Source organism: Papaver somniferum, chromosome 2 (genome assembly GCF_003573695.1).
Source record: "Papaver somniferum cultivar HN1 chromosome 2, ASM357369v1, whole genome shotgun sequence".
Taxonomy (NCBI): domain Eukaryota; kingdom Viridiplantae; phylum Streptophyta; class Magnoliopsida; order Ranunculales; family Papaveraceae; genus Papaver; species Papaver somniferum.
This window is the reverse complement of record NC_039359.1, coordinates 173,990,595-174,009,792: the sequence shown is the minus strand read 5'-3', so window position 1 is coordinate 174,009,792 and position 19,198 is coordinate 173,990,595. Positions and strand designations below refer to the sequence as shown.

Here is a 19,198-nt window from a genome sequence, read left to right as displayed (position 1 = left end):
CCCCCCCCCCCCACCCCCACACACACAAAAGAAAGATGCAGTGCTTACTGATGCACTCAGCAGACCAGAGACCCATCTGCCCAAGCTAGTTGTTATCTTACCTCACCCACTTTGCCAGTTGTGGAGTTAATTTCAGATAAGCCTTTGAATAGTTTTACAGATTCAGTCTTCAGAAGTAAAAGCAATTAAGGCCTAACTGTACTGCTGGACATTGCATGGTGGGGTCTTACTGAGAGCGAGTCTAATGAGTTTGAGAATACAAACACACAGAATTGCAACACAAAATTTGATTCTCAACTGATGCAATCCATTGAAAACCACTGCATAGGGAATTGAGGCGAAATTTTATCAAGCCAAATTAATCCTCAAGTGATTGAATCTATTAGTTCACTCAGGGGCCGCTAACTTTTAATGCCGTTTGTTTTCCATGCCTGTTCTTCATTCAAACATAGTGCGGAGTATGTACATATATGCGGACTTTCCTGTTATATTACAGACTAGTGTTTCTATTGGTATCTACTGCAGCTTCATACTAATTTATCTGTTTGTATCGTGCTAACAACAATATGAATGTAGGATAAACAATGCCCATTCCGAGGATATATTCATGATTATTCTGCTGCAGTAATCATCTTCAAGGAACAAAATCATGCAACATGTGGGAGGAGCCAAACCTGTTGTGCTGATACCCTGCATCCGAGCAGTCGTAATTCGACGTGTTAGGCCCCAGAGATGAGACATCTGGAGTGCACAAATCATCTCTTCTCGTGTTGATAAAATTGTGATGGGTCCTACCAGAAATGGTAAGTATGCCACTGTTGTCACAATGTTGTAATCCTAAAGTAAGCGATACCCCACCTCCACTTCTAAGTCTACCTAGCTCGGCAATTTGGTACCCAGTTGCAGCAGTCATAAACCTCCCGCCCGTGCTCCCTCCAGATTGAATGATCATATCTTTGAGAAGATTACACTCGTTCGCATTGGTTCCTGCTGTAAGTTCAGATATGTTTCCATGTGCAGCGAGATTTGACGATTCCTCAAATTGGTTACGCAGTTGACTTCCCTCGGTGGCTGCGGACTCTGTGTTCTGCAATAACACCTCACTGCGACCTTCAGAAACCCTGGGCTCGTTGGTTGCAGCTTTGATTGCATTGTCTAATGAAGAATTAGCCTCCACGTCAGGGTCATAAATTTCTTCTTTGTACATCTCCTCAACCATGGGTTTCCAAAGGCGAACACGGGCGTTTATAAACCAGTTAGAAACCTGAAATAAATGATATATTAAAGGATTGGCTCACAACAAAGAAAAAAACAAGAAGTATTTGTTTTTTATCCGAAATAAATAAATAAAAGCCTTCATTATCTGGACGACAAGGATTGTCCACCTAAACCATAGAGGCAGACATGGTAATTAATACTATTTAAGGGTGAGATCTACCATTGACTTGGTATCCCATCAAGTTTGATTCTGTTGACTGCCCTACAAAGGCCCTAGAATGTGACGAGTGAGGAGATAAACATTCAAGTAAGCTGCTGGAGTTGCTGTTAAATGCACAGTAATGATTTTCTGGGGTATACCATATATGACTGGTCTTATGTTAGACATTTGAAATCCAATGTGTTTTGGTACCAACTCAGTCTGTGGGAATCTTCAGTTAGTAATCCCACCGGATTAAAGCTTCTGAATTGCAAAAACTAGAGTGCAACTTCTGAAATTGGTTTCGGAGACACAGCAATGACGCATTTCTATGCCAATGTTAAACCCATACAGGCTACAGCATCAAGTTGGGATGAAACTTCGGGTCTAGATACAACTTGCTTTAAATGAAAAGAAAGAAGGAAAAAAAAAACACGAAATGTTTCTACATTTTTACCTGACTTCTGGTCAATCCTGCTTGTTTTGCTAGCATAGATTTGTCAGAATCCTTAGGGTAGCTGGTGAACATAAAATAAGAAATGACTTAGACAATTGCTGCGAGGGAAAGAAAAGAATATGAGTTAAGTGTTCAAAGTTAGGGTTATACGGATGAAGGAAGTGCTCGAATAGCCAAGCACGAAGGACCGAAACAGAGCTCTCAGGTAGCCCCCGTTGAGGCCTCCAAGCATTTTGTTGCAGCATTCCAAATTGCTGAAGAGTCCTCTGTTGTCTAAGCCGCTGGTCAACAAAGCGAAGGCGAGATATTCCAACAGACGAACCATTATCTCCAGTATCCTGCTCCCCGAGGCTTCTTCGAACTGCTTTTATCTGGCGATTTACAGCATCACGTAAGCAGTGAAACTGGTTGGAAATTACCCGGAGAGCAAGGGCCGTGTATCGATTAGAAGCCCCACATCCTGCTATAAGATCAAAGGAAGAAACGACGATCTGCATGTGCTGGGAATGCTGCTTATATCTTCTATCAATCTGCAGCGATAGTAACACGGTATAAGCATACCTCGTACAATTTGTAAGGTGGCAGAACAGATATACGATACAATAACAAAAACCAAACGCGCACACACTTTTAATGCACCTTGAAGCGACTTATAGAAAAGTCATCCCAACAGTTACCTCTATGCTACCTCTAGATATTTTACTGGGAGGACAATGCGGTTTCTACTTGGATAACCCTGATCTACCGGACACTAGGTTCCACCTAATGTAACCCCAATTCCTAACTAAGTACTCTGCATTTGTGAGAAGATAAAAGATTATTCAAAACCATATTACCTACCACCTACCTCTTCAACAAGGACTCTTTAATAAAAATAAACAACTACAAGACATCCTCAGTATATGTAAGCAACTACAATATATCCTACATAGGTAAGAGAAACAGAAAATGCACAACAAAACTAAAAACATAGAGTGAAAATCTCACCTCATCCAACATGGATAAAAGATTAGACATTCGGTTCCTCAAATCTTGTTGCTCACTCACTGAATTTGTACTTGTATCCTGAGGGTTTGATGATCCAACTGGGGACGGCAACGCACCACTATTCTTTAATTCTCCATCATTCACCTTGGAGACCTTAAAACCAAACCTGTGAGACTCATGCTGCTTAGAAGCCTTGACGGCAACGACTTCATCAAGCAGTTCTTGTGCCACCTTAAGGTATTTGGAGTTGGGAATCGTATCCGGCAGAGCTGTAATTTTATATTGAGAGGGATCATAATATCTTTGACTGGGACCCGTGGACGACAACATTTCATTTCTTCCATCTCTCCACACACTGTAATCTCGATCCTCCATATGAGAACCAAAGTTGCTGGATGAGATCTGTTGATGTGACTGGTTTGAATCTGATGCTCCAACAGATGGAATATCAACAAAGTTCTGTTGCGGCTGATTTCCAGACAAGGTATTTGTGAAAGTCTCTGCAGTTGAGTGGTTCAGGTACATCATTATGTTACCAGGAGGAAGATATGGCGATTCAGCATAGACCGAATCTCTTGCACAATTGTCTGACATATCTTCTTTTTTGTTGCTTGAACCGTGGAAATTTTTTGTCTTCAGTATCGGAAATCGAAATTCCTCAACAAGGATTCAGAATGGGAGAAAGAAACATTACTTACCAGGATTCTTCATAGAGAATATCGTTGCTTCATGAACTGAGTAGGTCCGGGAAAAAAAGAAGGAAAAAAAAACCACTGATGTTAGTACCTCCCCAAACAACCACAATTACAGAAGTAAAAATTAAGCCTAACCTCTGAATTTATAGAATCGGTTTCTGTATTCATAAATGGACAAACTGTTAACATCCAAAACTATAAGGAATATACGTTTTGCATTTTACATGATTAAATAAACATAATCAGGATTCAACTTTAACTTTCAATATTTCTATGAGAAAGTGATTGTTACTGATAGACCTCAACACACTAAAACTCCGTAACTAGAATATAAAATGGAAAAACCCATTTGGCCATCACAATTAAGCACAAGAACAAGGTAAATTTCATTAAAATCGTCCACTAATCTAACAATCTGGTTAAAGTTTAATCAACATCGAATAATCCCCAAATCAGAAAGCCAAAAATTCAAGAAAACCAAACAAAACACACAGAATGAAGAACTATTCATAAAAAATATAAAACTTTATGAGCATTTTCTAATGGATAGTCATGACGCACTTAAAACCCACAACACAAAAAACAATACTTGATCAAAATAAATAAATAAAAAATCATCAAAATCAAGGAAAAACTAATACCTGAAAATCCAATAGTGCTTAGATTATGGGGAGCAATAAAGCTTAAAAGCACTCCCAATTCACTGAAATTAGACCTTCTAAGACAAAGACAAACTGATCCCAAGATCATAAAAAAGTTACACCTTCGACACAAATTTTTAATTTGAATGGAACGACAAGGACCATGAACAACAATCTTCTTCTCAGTATCTTTATTTTGTTTATATATTTGCTATCAACTAATCATATACCTATCCCTCTCACGTGTAGTAAACCCTCTTCACCATGAAAAATTTCTCTCCTTTTCTTTCTCTTGTTGTTGTAGTTGACGTTGTCACGGTGGTTGTTGTTGGTGCTTTGCTGGTTAAGGGTGTTCAGTACTCTAACAACCAGTGGGTAGACCTAAAACCCTCTTTCTCTGTCTCTCTCTCTACAATACTGACCGTCTTCATCTTCTACCTTCTTTGGTCCAAGAGAATAGGAAGATTTTAACAAGTAAAAAAAGGTACAGTATACGCAATAATAAAATGTAAGTTTAACTTCAAAAGAAAAATGTTTAATTAATGAAATAATAATCTTATCTTTAAGATTGGCTTAATTATGATTGTTATGACGATAATCATAATAACTAATCATTTATTAATTGATGGGACTTTTTCTTCTACCAAGTCAGAAACTTCCTTATCAGCTCATAGCTAATTACTCAAAAAAATATACCATCTATTATGCTTACAAAATAGGAGGGTTTGGTGTGTCACCGAGCGACCACGATGTATTGGATTTTCTAACTATCTACCGTGATTTTCTCTCTCTTCGTAGAGTAACTTACTTGATTTAGTCAAATCCAATAGTTGGCCTTCCCTCGCCCCCCACCCTAGGTGTATTAATTCTGTTTCTTAATTGGCGAATCAGAAGTTGGGTTTTCATTTGGGGAAATTAGGCTAAGGTCCAAAAGAATTATTCCGTTTATTGTTAGGACCAAAATATTCTTTTGGTTTATGTGAGACCCATAATTATTTGAATTATGGAAAAATCTACACAACGCATCATATATTTTCAGGGGTATGATTGGCAAGCAAACTAGAATATAATATATTTAAAAAACCGTGTTTTGGAGTGTTATAATTCTTATCACGTTCAAAAACTTTTAAAGAGATCTACATAACTAGTACAAACAACAATATCAAATTTAAGTTTTTTTCGAAAAAGTCGGAGGTGATTGTTCTTTTAGATAAAAAATTCGAAAACTAGGGAATGTTTTTTAAACGTGTTTTGAAGTTAATTCAAGACTACGTTCGTCTTAAGGGCCATACGAAGAATTGCAAATGAAGATGTTATTATTTTGGATTACTTCTGAGTTCAACATAGGAGTATTCACATTCATAATCCGGTGGAATGTTTTTGGCATCCCCTAGATCGTAATGAACTTCAATTATGTCGTGATGGAGCGGCTAGGGGAAATCCGGGTACGGCGGGTGCAGGTGTGGCTGCTAGAGATTTTGAGTGTAATGTTATTGGAGCGATGGCTATTGGATTGGGTGTCACAACAAATTATTTGGCTGAATTATATGGCATCATTGTTGGGATGAAGTGGGCTACAAGACGGGGAGTTAGACGTTTATGCATTCGTTCGGACTCTTCTAGTGTGGTGGAGGCTCTCTCTAATTCTAATTTACCGCGGTTTGCTAGACAAAGGTGGTTAGATGTTTCTAGGAATTATGACTCAATAAGGTTTATTCATACCTACAGGGAAGCTAATTTTGTTGCGGATTATATGGCTAAGAGAGGTTGTTATCCTGAGGACGGAGTAGGAATGCACTATGAGGGTAGACCTCATTTTTTAATTTCTGTTGAGTATCCAAATGTTGCTTATTACAGATTTAATTAGTTTGCAAGTTTTTGGGGTTGTTGTGACCTCTTTTCTTGTAAACTATTCTTTGTAAATTTGTTATCTATTAACACAAATTTTTGACTTATCAGGAAAAAAAAAGTCGAAAACTTTACACACAATCATTATGCAGCCACCAAAATAGATGCATAACACATTAAGCAGACACCACAAAAGATGCATAATACATTATGTAGCTACCACAAATGATGCATAACACATTATGCATGACATATTTTGGTTTATGTATCCATTAATTTGGTTATACAGCCACCAAAATGATGTGTATACCTAAAAAATAACATTCCAACAAGAAAAAAATGATGCATGACAAATTATGTAGCCATATTTTGGTTCATGCATCCACTAATTTGGTTACACAACCACTAAAACGATGTATATGCCTGAAAAATAACATTCCAACAAAAAAACGATACATAAGGGATTATGCATCTATTTTCTTAGTTGCAAAACAAGTTATGCAGCCATTTTTTAGTTGATTTCTATCTTAACGGAAAAAATAATTGATGCACGGTGTGTTATGCATCCATTTTCTTGGATGCGTAATAGATTTTACGGTCATCTTTTTATTTCAGTGCTAACAAAAAGGGGTTGGATAATATATTATGTAGTCAATTTTCTCGACAACATAATGCATTATGCGGCCATTTTCTCGACTACATAACAGGTCATGTAGACATTTTTGTAACTACATAATAGATGGTGCAACCGTTTTTTGACCTTTCAGTTATAACAAAAAAGTTGTTGTATAATTCATCATTAAGCCATTTTCTCTAATACATAACAGGTTATGCATCCATTTTCTCAGACGTGTAACAGGTTATGCAACTATTTTTATAATTGTAACAGATTATGCAACAACTACAAAAAGAAGAAAAAACTTACAAAAATTCTTCAATTATAATAAAATATGAAGATTACAATTACTTAGTCATCCACAATGGCTATCGCTAAACCCAAACAGTTTATTTCTTTCTTCAAAACCCCACGTGAGCATTTCCATAATCATTGCATGGAATTTATATTCTTGCTCATCTTTGGTAAATGACAAAAGTCTTAGCAAAACAAAAAATAATAATTCGAAGGTACCAATTGCTAAGTCTTATACAAAGGGTCGAACCATGCATAATGTCTTCATAAAAAGAAGAAACTCCATAAAACTAATTGACTTCTTCTTTTTACAGGTTGAAAGTGCAACATTGACCTTTACGATGGTATTGATCATTGTCGTATACGTCAAAAATAAATTCACTTTCTTACTTCAACAAGATATTAATAAAGTATATGATAAAAAAAAGAGTTCGTTCCACGGGAGGAAATTGTTGTTATTCAATTTCAGTTTCTTAAGTAGCCAATTAGGGGAGATTTTTCAGAATTATATGCAAAGTAATAAAAATAAATCGAAAGCAAAGTAAATAATGTAAAGTAATCAATAGTTGAAAATATTGATCAAGGAGCTCATCTTCAATCTCAAACAAGTGCTTACATACATGATTAGAATTACAATTTAATCTCTTTTTTTATCAAAATCCCTAGACTATCAAGAGAGCAAAATAATCTATTAATTTCCTATAAATAATCAACAAACACATTAGAGCTGCGAATATGAATTCTACCTACAGAACAACCTAACGCCTTTCGCTAATTAAGTTCAATTCCCTTGGAGAACTAAGTTCTCAGAAATAGGCTAATCAATGCAATTGTCATACATTGAGCATGACAATTCGGACAAAGGTCAAACTCAGATGATTACAAGAGTGTATTACTACAAACCGTAATCATATCATGCTACTTGTATTTAGGGTTATCGCTTGATGATAAATTCTATATTAGCTATGGAAATGGATGTACGTTCAATTAATTGGCCACTTAACTAAACAAACATCTAAATCCTATTACAATACGTCAATCATGCGATTATGGAAAACCTAGAGATTTGAACGAAAACTAATGTATTAATCAAGCACAAGTTGTAGATAGAAGATTACACCCTTAACCAATAATATTAATTTAGATACTCATAGCTATGGAGTTCATCACAATAATAATAATGAATAAAGAAGATGAAACAACGCAAACCCTAGTAGAATAGCGGTTCCCCTCCAATATCTCCAAGTAGAATATACGTCATTTTCCAAAGAGTTGTAGAAATCTTCTTTTAATAGCTCTCTTGTTTCCAAAGTCCATCACCAAGAAGTCCACTAAGCCCATCAAACCCATGAGTGAAAATAGGCCATGAAAAAAATATGCTCAAAAAAAATATCATCGGGAGACTGGTTCCATCAACGGAAATTGACCGGAAAAGTCACCAGATAGTAGCTCAGGTGAACGGCAAAGTCAGCGGTCATCCGTCAAAATCCAGTCAACTCAGTTGTGTTATGAGTCAGAACCGAGTCAGAATCAGAGTCATCTAACTAACCCGGCTGAGTGGGCTAGTTTCCAGGCCAAATCCATTCTGCACAACCTGCTCTAATAACGCGCCACAATGGCCCTTCATTCCTCTCATTCAGAACCAACCAATTCAGCTGCAACTTCATTCTGCGCTTCAGTTCAACACCACAAATAGCTCTACCACTGCAATGTAAGACACGACATCATTTCTTCCTTGCAATTCACTTTAGGCATTCATTCACGTACAAATTCATTGCAACAACACCAGTACCAACACATCAACCCAAAACTGAAACAGACTAACACCAGCTGCACAATTCCAGCTCCTAATTGGACTGTTTCAGTCACCTCCATGCCAGAAACACCATCATCTATTGCACCTTCTTCACAAAATAGAACCATCAATTCCATATGAGCTGCAACAACATCCTACCAACACGACAAGGCCCTCAGCTTCCCTTGTAATTCTCAACTCAATCATTACCCTGCAACATTCACAACCAGCTCCAAGGCTCTAACTGCAACCACCCAGGCTCAACCAACAACACCCATTTCAGTTTATTCTTCATTATAATCAAACCCAGCTCAATGTATCTCAAACACATCTCATCTTCAACTGGCAACAACAGCTCAAAATTACCAACATGGAAAATAATGGCAACTGCAAGATGAAACTTAGCTTATATAAAGACAACTCTCTTTATTGATGTTTAGAAAATCTCTCAAAACTAAACAGAAGCTCTAATCTTGCTCTTATGATCAACCACAACTTTGGTGATCATATATATATAGAACTATGAATTCCTTTTCCTAGTCATATTACCTTATTACATGTCTTTCCTTTTCTTAGAACTAGATGACTTCTAATTCCCTTAGGATTACATCAATTTCCTAATCTTTTCCTAACCAGCTTGTTAGTGACTTCTATGTTGAATTTTAACCAACATTCTCCCCGTTAAGCTTCAACCTTACCGGTGACAAATCTTGTACTCCAATCAATTGTCTCATTTCTTCAAACTTGATCCGAGTTAATGCCTTTGTCAATATATCTGCTTTCTGCTCAGTTCCTGGTATGTGTTCAACGTTGATGATCTCCTTCTCGATACATTCTCGTATGAAATGATACCTTTTGTGAATGTGTTTCGTCTTACCATGAAACACTGGATTTTTAGTGAGTGCAATTGCAGACTTATTATCAATCTTGATGAGAACTTTTTCAGGTTCTCTTCCTTTGATTTCACCCAACAGTTCTTGAAGCCATATTGATTGTCTGGATGCTTCTGTTGCGGCCATGAACTCAGCTTCGCATGATGACAGAGCTACCGTGTGTGTCTTGCTTCTGTGAACACCATGTAATAGGTGCTTCTCCTAGATAAAATATATGACCAGTTGTACCTTTTCCATCATCTTGGTCAATATTATGACTGATGTCACTATACCCAACAATTCCTTTTGATCCTCCTCGACCATACTTCAATCCACAGCTGATTGTTCCTCTTAGATATCTCAATATTTGCTTTATTACATCACCATGAGACTTGCGTGGACTCTGCATATAACGGCTTGCTACTCCCACAGAGAAAGCCAAGTTTGGTCTTGTGTGTAACAAGTATCTAAGGCATCCAACATTTCTTCTATAACTCGTTGGATCAATCTCAGCTTCTTCTTGTGCCTTTGAAACTTTAAGTCCAGACTCCATTGGTATCTTAGTTGGATTACAAGTTTCAAGTCCTGCTTCTTTCAGAATTCTCCTTGCATAAGCTTCTTGTTTAATCTGAATCCAATATACTACTTGATGGACTTCTATGCCAAGGTAATAAGTGAGTTTTCCGAGGTCTGACATCTCAAACTTTGATGACATTTCTCTCTTGAACTCATTGATCACCTTAAGGGAGTTTCCAATCAAAAATAGATCATCTACATAGACTGCAATCACAAGAAGCGTTCCCTTTTCTTCTCTTCTGTATACTGATGTTTCTTTAGAGCACTTAACAAATCTAATTTCTCTTAAGATTTGATCTAACTTTATATTCCAGGCTCGAGGAGCTTGTCTTAGACTATATAGAGCTTTTGATAACTTATAAACCTTATGCTCTTGTCCTTTTACTTCAAAACCTTCTGGTTGTTCAACATACACATCTTCTCGCAATTCACCATGTAAGAATGTTGTCTTAACGTCTAAGTGGTGAATTTCCCATGAGTTTGATGCTGCTTCTGCTATTAAGAGACAAATTTTCTCTAGTCTAGCAACTGGTGCGAAAACTTCATCAAAGTCTATGCCTGATTCTTGAACGTATCCCTTAACTACAAGTCTTGCCTTATATTTGTTGACAGTACCATCAGCATTCCGTTTTATTTTGAAGATCCACTTAAGACCAATCACTTTTACCCCACCTGGCTTATCAACTAGAAACCAAGTCTTGTTTCTGTTGATTGAAATAATTTCTTCTCTACATGCTTGTGTCCATTTAGTCGAGACCTTTGCTTCTTGAAAATTCCTTGGTTCATCATTAACAGAAAGTAGTATAATCTCACATTCTTCTGCAGCTTGAAGAACATAATCCTTCAGATACTGTAGCTTTTGTATCTGTCTTGTTGATTTTCGCAGTGGAATGGGTTGAGTTATTTCATCGATCTCTTCTTCTTCTTCTTCTTCTACTTCTTCGTTATTCTCAGTATTTTCATTATTCTCTTCTTCTTCTTGATTAACATCATTGTTTCCATTGGTATTGATGATTATGGGTCCTTCGCCTTCATCAATTACTTGACCCCATCTCATGTGAAACATTCTTGGATCCCTACTTGGTCCATCATTAGTTTCTTTCCAGTTCCAGTTTACTTTTTCATCGAATACCACATCTCGACTCACTATCACTCTTTTCGTTGTTGGATTGAATAATCTGTAAGCTTTGGATCCAGGCTCAATTCCTAGATGCACAAGAGTCTGAGATCAATCATCCAGTTTCTTAAGAGTTGCAGAATCAACTTTTGTGTATGCTTTGCAACCAAACACTCTTAAATGATCTATGTTTGGTTTTCTCTTTCGCAAACTTTCATATGGAGTCATGTCTTTCAGAGCTTTCGTAGGTATCCTGTTTATTAGGTATGTGGAGTGTCGTACAGCTTCTCCCCATAGATAATTAGGTACCTGCATAGCCTTTAAAGAACTTCTTGTCATCTCCATTAGAGTCTTGTTTCTCCTCTCCACCACTCCGTTTTGTTGTGGTAGCCCTCGAACCATCTTGTTCTGAGACATAGTTTTTAAGGTTCTGAAACTTATGTGTCCTAACCTTGCGTGCCACTTCCATGTCTGATCTTCCAGTCTCATATTCAGACACAATGGCCTTCCAATCATGAGACTTATCTTGTAGAGTCTATTCTGTGAGCGTGAGACTCTAACTAAAAATATTCCACTTGGGTCATGAACTGTTAGATAATCTTGTCGCATTCTAACATCACATCCAACTTCTGTAGCTTGTCCTAAACTTAGAAAATGTTTCTTTGTAAGTTTGGGATGAAGTATATGTTTGTGACAAGCTTCTGTTATCCAGTCTTGCTCTGAAATAGAATTGATCCTTTCCCTTCAATTTCTACAGAGGATCCATCCCCAAACTTCACTTGTCCTTTGATTTTCTCATTGAGTTCAGAAAAGTAGTGTCTCTTACCAGTCATGTGATTGCTGGCTCCATTATCTAAATACCAGATTCCTTCTTCTCCATCCTTTGATTCGTATTTCTTCGGTATTAGTTTCCCTTCGTTTAAGAATACAACTTTGTGCATGAAAAGAGTTGTATCTTCTTCCCTTGTTTCATTCTTGTTTGTTTCTTCCATCTTTTGTATTCTTTCAGGGCATACAGAGGAGAAGTGTCCTGGTTTATCACATCTGTAACAAATAATGTTTGATCTATCCTTCTTTTCTTTCCCTTGGTTTTGATCATTCTGACTTGTTGTTCTATCTTGTGAGTTAAACCTTCCTCCCCTTCCTCGGCCTCTGTTTCCTCTACCACCTCTTCCACGACCTCTTCCTCTTGTCGCATAGTTTTGTTGGTAAGAGTTTGTGTACAAGAGTTTTCCTTGAGTTTCTCCATTGTTTTCTTCATCAAGGATTCTTTCTTCATATGCTTTCAATATTCCAATTATATCTTCATAGCTAGTCTTCTTTAAATCTAAGACTTGTTCGAGAGAAGCTATGATATGAATATACTTGGATCTTGGTAAACTATTGAGAAACTTCTTTACCAGTTTATCTTCATCAATGGATTGTCCAAGTGACGCAACTTTTGAGGCTATCTCTGATAGCTTTCCTGCAATGCTATCAATAGTATCAGTGTCTTTCATCTTCACTCTTTCAAATTCAGACATTAAGGTTTGCAGACGGGCTTCTTTAACTCGATCAGCTCCGAGATTACGTGCCTTTATTGCATCCCAAATTTTCTTTGAAGTTTCCTGTTCACCAACTTGTAGAACAAGACATTCTGGTATTGCTTGAAAGAGTAATCCAATGGCAACATTGTTTTTGTCTGGGTCCAATGTACCAGGATCAATTGTTTCCCAAACTTTGTAGATTTTCATTAGTACCTTCATTCTCATGGCCCATACTGTGTAGTTTGTGGCGTTGAGGATTGGAACTTGTATTGATGGTGGCGTGAACTGTTTTGCACCCACAATGGTGGTTTCGTTTTCCATGGCTCAGAACACAAGCTCTGATACCAATTAATGGCAACTGCAAGATGAAACTTAGCTTATATAAAGACAACTCTCTTTATTGATGTTTAGAAAATCTCTCAAAACTAAACACAAGCTCTAATCTTGCTCTTATGATCAACCACAACTTTGGTGATCATATATATATATATATATAACTATGAATTCCTTTTCCTAGTCCTATTACCTTATTACATGTCTTTCCTTTTCTTAGAACTAGATGACTTCTAATTCCCTTAGGATTACATCAATTTCCTAATCTTGTCCTAACCAGCTTGTTAGTGACTTCTATGTTGAAGTTTAACCAACAGCAAACCCATTGCAACCATTCAATCTTAGTTCACAGCCACTGCACAACAAGACCAGTACCTGTATCTTCTTTGTCCTGCATCTTTACTACCACCAATCGCACCCACAGAAACATCAACACAGCAACAACAGTTTCATCTTCTCAATCTCTTAGATTCAACCAGTTCAACCACCAATACCAGTTCTGCATACCTACAACACAACTAAACATACATCTAGAGCAATTTCATTTCCCTGTAATAACAACCCATTATCACCACTGCTGCAACACTGTCATCTCAAACACACCCTCAACTGTAATCACCAGTTTCAGCTCCTAGTCATGCAACTTCAACTGCATCTGCACTTTATCTCAGAATCATCTCAGCTGCAGAAACAAATTCTCCTCCTCTCGTACTCTCAATCACCACCAACAAACCCTATCTTTTGCTTCATCACCAACAACAGTACTACCAAACCGAAATTCGGCTGAACATCAACCCATAATTCATCTTCTCTGTAATCAACAACAACCCTAACTTCATACCAAATTGAACCTAATTTTCTTGGGTTTTTTAATAAAATGCCCATGTGGAGAAATGCTATGAAGAAAATGCCCACGTTTTTTTCATTATATATTTAATGCCCACAGTTTGACCTTTTCCGTTCCGTTTTATTGAAAAAACGGCTAACTGCCGTTACGAACATGTGTCAGTTTTTCCACTATGTAAAAAGACATAAAACACCCCAAATTATCAAATCATGACCGAGCTAAATCATCGAACTTATTTGAATACGGTGAGTCAGTTTTGATATTACTAAACTGTATCAAAAGGCACTACCGAGTTGTATCAAACATAAGATCCTCTTCTTCGTAAAAATAATATTTCCATCAATAATGCTTGAATAACAAACCTGTAATGCTTGGTTGATGTTGTTCATCCACATTTCAAACAACAAAAAAAAACAAGCTATCAAGTATTAATTGAATATTAGAAAGTAAAAATGAAGTCCCTTTCTTTTGGATTTAGTTCTGTTTCCGATAACTCTAGTTTGTGTACTCAGGAATTTTCAATCAATTAGAAAGTTTGAATTTGAAATCTGGTTTGCTTAATTTCTACCTATCTGCTTGAAATCTAATTCCCAATGGCCATCTCTTTCTTTTCCTCTCAATCTCTGAGTATATACCAATATCAATTTTCCTGTGACTTCACTTCACCCGTCTCCGTTTCATAATCAGGTGAATACCAAGTCAACAAGACAGACAACATACTAAATTAGAAAAAAACAAACCCGTCTCCTTCTCAATTAAAACAAGACAAACAAACAAGCCCTAATATAAAAAAAAAAACGTATGATTTCTTTATCTTTACATCAATCAATTTGTCTTTCAAATGTAAACCACCAATAGAACAACTTCGAAATCCACCTAAAAACTCGGATGTCCGCCTCTTAATCGATTGTTGCAGCAATAGGGAAAAAAGAGAGAGAAATGGAAGGAAGGAGGCAGGAAAAGGAGGCGGCGGGGACGAACTTGAAGATAGTGGTTTTCTTTTCATACTAGGGTAAAGCCTAATTAGGTAATTATGCGTTATGTGCACCTGATATACTGACCAAAGTCAATGAGAAAATACCAAATTAGTGGGCCTTGACGGAAATTTAAACGGCATGGGTATTAAATAAATTATAAAAAAATGAGGACATTTTCTTAAATGACTTTTCCCACATGGATAATTTTTTAATTTTCCCAATTTTCTTCCACCGAGTTCTTCAACTGAGAGTTCAAACTCAATGGAACCCTAATTCAGCTTCACTTCATCCTTGATTTCTTGCAGTCAACTGATTTATGGGGTTAAATAAAACCCTAACTTCGATTCCTTCTTTGTTCTCAAACCACAAGCAGCATCATCCCTTTAATCACTTGGGCTACAATGGGTCCGGTCTCATGGCCCAGAACCGAACCCGGTACATCAGCATCGGTTCCGGGACCTAACGGTTCCGGGGCCGGTTCCCTATTTTATTGGCGCAGAACCGGACCCAGTAACAAACACGAGTAATCACCGGGTCCGGGTACCCAGTGGGTAAAAAACAAATTTATGACTTCCCAATTTTGTGACTCTCAAGTCCTGAAAAAGGAGTATGCAAGACTTCAACAGAAAAGAAAAGTAACCATTTTTAAACATACAGATAGAAATAAAATATAAATTTAAGCTTAGATTAGGAAAACTAAAGTTATTTTTCTAGCTATAAGTAAAAATCTGCCATAATATAATAAATACAAAAGTCGACACTTTTTTTAGTCGAGAACTACAAGTAACTCCAGCCATAATATAACCACAAAAGTTGACAAACATATCATTCTATAAAGTGTAGAAGCCCCAAAAGATAAATGTGTTTTCCTTTACAAGTACATATACAAAAAAAAGGATGTAGTTCGTAGTCGCACTTCGCATGTTCTTTGGCTATATCAAAAAGAAGTTCCCATCAGTTGTTCCCAATTGTTCCTGCAAGACAAACATGGGTGAAACATACTATGAAATGCAGACTTAAAATGACAAAAGAGTATATCATTATCAACTGTTTAACAGCCAAAGTTCGATAACAGTGCAAGTTGTAGATGTGGAAAAACGGCTTGCTGGTTTTTTAGGGAATGAGGGAATCACCGCGCGATGGAGATTCCTCGAACCGGCAAAACTGCTCAACCTCACACAGATGGACTGCAAAGGGAGTGCTTAGATTCGAGAGATCAATCTGTAGGAATCCGGCCTAAACCAAGTCAATGGCCGTTCTAGAGTCAATTCGGTCGCAAAGAGGGAGATGGGTTGATATGTAGGAGGGAAGCTGAGAATTGTATGGGATCAGTGATGATCAAGGATTGTGGATGTGTTGAAGGTTTCTGCAATTTTTGGTGAACTGCTGAAGTTGAGTTATGTGAATAAGTTTTTAATCGAGTTTTTTGTAGACGAATATCGATGATGATAATGTTGTTTGTTATCCTCGATTTTGGACTTATTTATATTGCAAGAATGATGAACACCCTGATCCCTGTAAGCGTGATGGTTTCTTGAGTGAAAGAATGGGAAAAAGGGAGATCGTGGTGAAACTAGTTCCAGGTCATGCGGAGACTTGGTTGATCACTCACCCACTACTTTGCTAACTCCTTCAACTGTTGACACGACTTACTCACATTTCTCGTTGTGGATGAATCCACGTGTTGTAGGGCGTCATACCAAAACCCTAAATGATATCCCCCATTTGTGACGTGATTGATGTCTCAAAAGTCATGGAGTCTGCATGATAGACGTGCATTTAATTAGTCACGTTGACTGATTTAGATAATGAGTCTAGGTTTTGTTGAATTCAGGATAAATGACGAATTCGAGTACCTGAGCAAGTATTACTCGACGAATTACTGGGTGTTGATCGTTGGATCAATTATTCGAGCAATTGAGAAAGTATTGTGAATTACTGAATATTGATAGCTGGGCAATTGAGCAAGTATTGCTCAATTCGACGACTTACTGAATATTGATAGTTGGATCAATATTCGAGCAATTGAGTGATTGCAAAATTCGACGGATTACTGATAAATCACTGAATATTGATAGTTGGACAATTGAACAAGTATTGCTCAATTCGACGAATTACTGAATATTGATAGTTGGGTCAATATTCGAGCAATTGAGTGATTGCTCAATTTGACGGATTATTTATTGGTGTCGTGATGTGATTTCAAGTTGAGTTGTAGTAAAAAGTTCGTTGAGACTTGTGAAAGCAAAAGATTTTAGATTTAATGAAATTTAAAAACAAACAAAAATTAATTCAAGATTATTAGGAATAACCAAGACACTGATTCCACTATCACACATGAATAAATTATGGCAAATAATCCAAAACTCTAATTATCTTTTAAGTCCCTTATTTCTTAATTCACAAATAATAAGGCAAATTCTCAAATATCAATTGTATTCCCTAAGCATAGATTATCAATTGACTAAACAAAGTATAACCTATCAGATTGAATCACAACTAATTAAGAAAATTATGCAAACAATTTAAAACTCTGCAAAAGCAGTGATTGAGTGAATTATAAATTATAAATTAGATAAAATAAAATAGTTACCGATTATTCATGCGTAAATAGCTTCCTCATTTCCTTGGTTGTGGGAGATTTATCTCATTATCATGTTGGAAACACGCTCAAAAGTTTTCATTGCTCAAATGGTGTTTACAAATGATGAAAAGGGAGAAATAATTCAAAACCGAGTTTGTAACGCTTATAATTGTTGCAAACCAAAGAACGATACAGAGGATGTGTCACTGTTACTGTAGCTCTAAGACTGTCGCTGAACAGTCGCAAATACTGTAGCAAAAATGACTGCTCATGTGGGTCTATGTTCTTCGTGTTCTTCAATGGCAGCAACAGCAGGTTTCTCTGGTGATCGTGTTTCGCCTCTGTGATGTTCCAAATCCTTCCCAAACTCTCTGTTCCCTTCTCTGCAACACCATCACCCTTTATATATCCAGCAGCACCAATAAATCTCGCTCAATCACTCCAAATATTCCTCCATTACTCGGCAGTAAAACAATATATCCTCGAGATATTTTCTTTCCTTTCTAGTCTTCTGACGCTGTTAACCAGTAACTAAATGCTTCAAACATGCTGCCAACACATGAAAGAATGAGTCAACACGTTGAAAACACTCGCAATCTTTCCAACACATCCCAACAGAATCCGAGTATTATTCAACCTCTGTTTAACTTCAATCCCACGTTGCAACCCTATTGCTTCGAAGTTGATGGACTTACCAGTCCTGTTTAGATGAAACAGACCCAAAGCAACCAAACCCAATGATTGATTCTCGCTCAAACTCCTCAGAATTCGAAACAGAGCCTTCTGTTTGAAGATAAACCCGAGATTCTGTTTTTCTTCAACTCCTCCATTATAGCCAATTCTGGTCGAAACATTTGATCATACAACGCCTGATAAGCTTAATCAAGACGTCCCACGAAGTTTCAGCCATTGAGTCCTTCTAAAACACGATCAAAACATCAACCCTAATTCTGCCTGCGTCTGCACTATCTTCCCGCCAATTTTGAAATTTGAAATGAAGAAGAAGAGGTGCCATGATCCAAAACACAGGTGCCTTTAACAGCAGGGGTGCATGGGGGTGCCCTTATCCAAAATGAGGGTGCCTTTAGTACTTTTCTCCGGAGGCGCCCCGAGCAACTTTTCGAGTCGAATTTTCCAAAAATGTTTATTTTCCAAAAATACCTACAAATAAAAAAAACACCATAATAAGTACGAAATCGAGTACCAACAATACAAAAAATTGAGGAGGATATAAACACATAAATGCGTCTATCAAATACCCCCAAACTTATTATTTTCTAGTCCTCGAGCAAAACTAATCTAGAAAATAAAATGACTACACTTAGCACGTGCAGCAAGCCATTAAACCGCTAGGTGGCCCTAGCGGCGGAGTGTTGTCTCTGGAGGGTTTACCAGAGGTGTACCCACAAAACCTTTACTCCATACCCTAGCTATCTACGCAGAACCTTGGAAGGCACTAAAGAATCTCCTTTGTTGGCATACAATCATTGACTATAGGAGGAAGTACCCTGATGCGAAATTCCAATTGTTGTACACGAGTTTGCACTCAGCATACTAAAATTCATATATAAGCGACAGAGCTCTACTCAGATAGTTTATAGACATCATAACCGGAG

General features: G+C 37.2%; 1 protein-coding gene across 3 annotated transcripts in view; it reads right to left on the bottom strand.

Annotated features, from left to right (window-relative positions):
• Positions 1–4,681, bottom strand: part of LOC113349813 (BEL1-like homeodomain protein 7) — a 6,685-nt gene extending 2,004 nt beyond the window's left edge. For 2 of the 3 annotated variants that reach the window (XM_026593855.1, XM_026593856.1), the window contains exons 1-6: positions 4,198–4,681; positions 3,560–3,595; positions 2,862–3,361; positions 2,025–2,404; positions 1,875–1,935; positions 675–1,264 (exon numbers count right to left, since the gene is read on the bottom strand). In XM_026593855.1, coding sequence (XP_026449640.1) covers positions 675–1,264; positions 1,875–1,935; positions 2,025–2,404; positions 2,862–3,361; positions 3,560–3,595; positions 4,198–4,306 — 1,676 coding nt within the window. In that variant the 5' untranslated portion in view covers positions 4,307–4,681. Of the gene's footprint in view, positions 1–674; positions 1,265–1,874; positions 1,936–2,024; positions 2,405–2,861; positions 3,472–3,559; positions 3,596–4,197 lie in introns of all 3 variants that reach the window. The other variant, XM_026593858.1, reaches the window with a different exon arrangement.
• Positions 4,682–19,198: the final 14,517 nt, after the last annotated feature.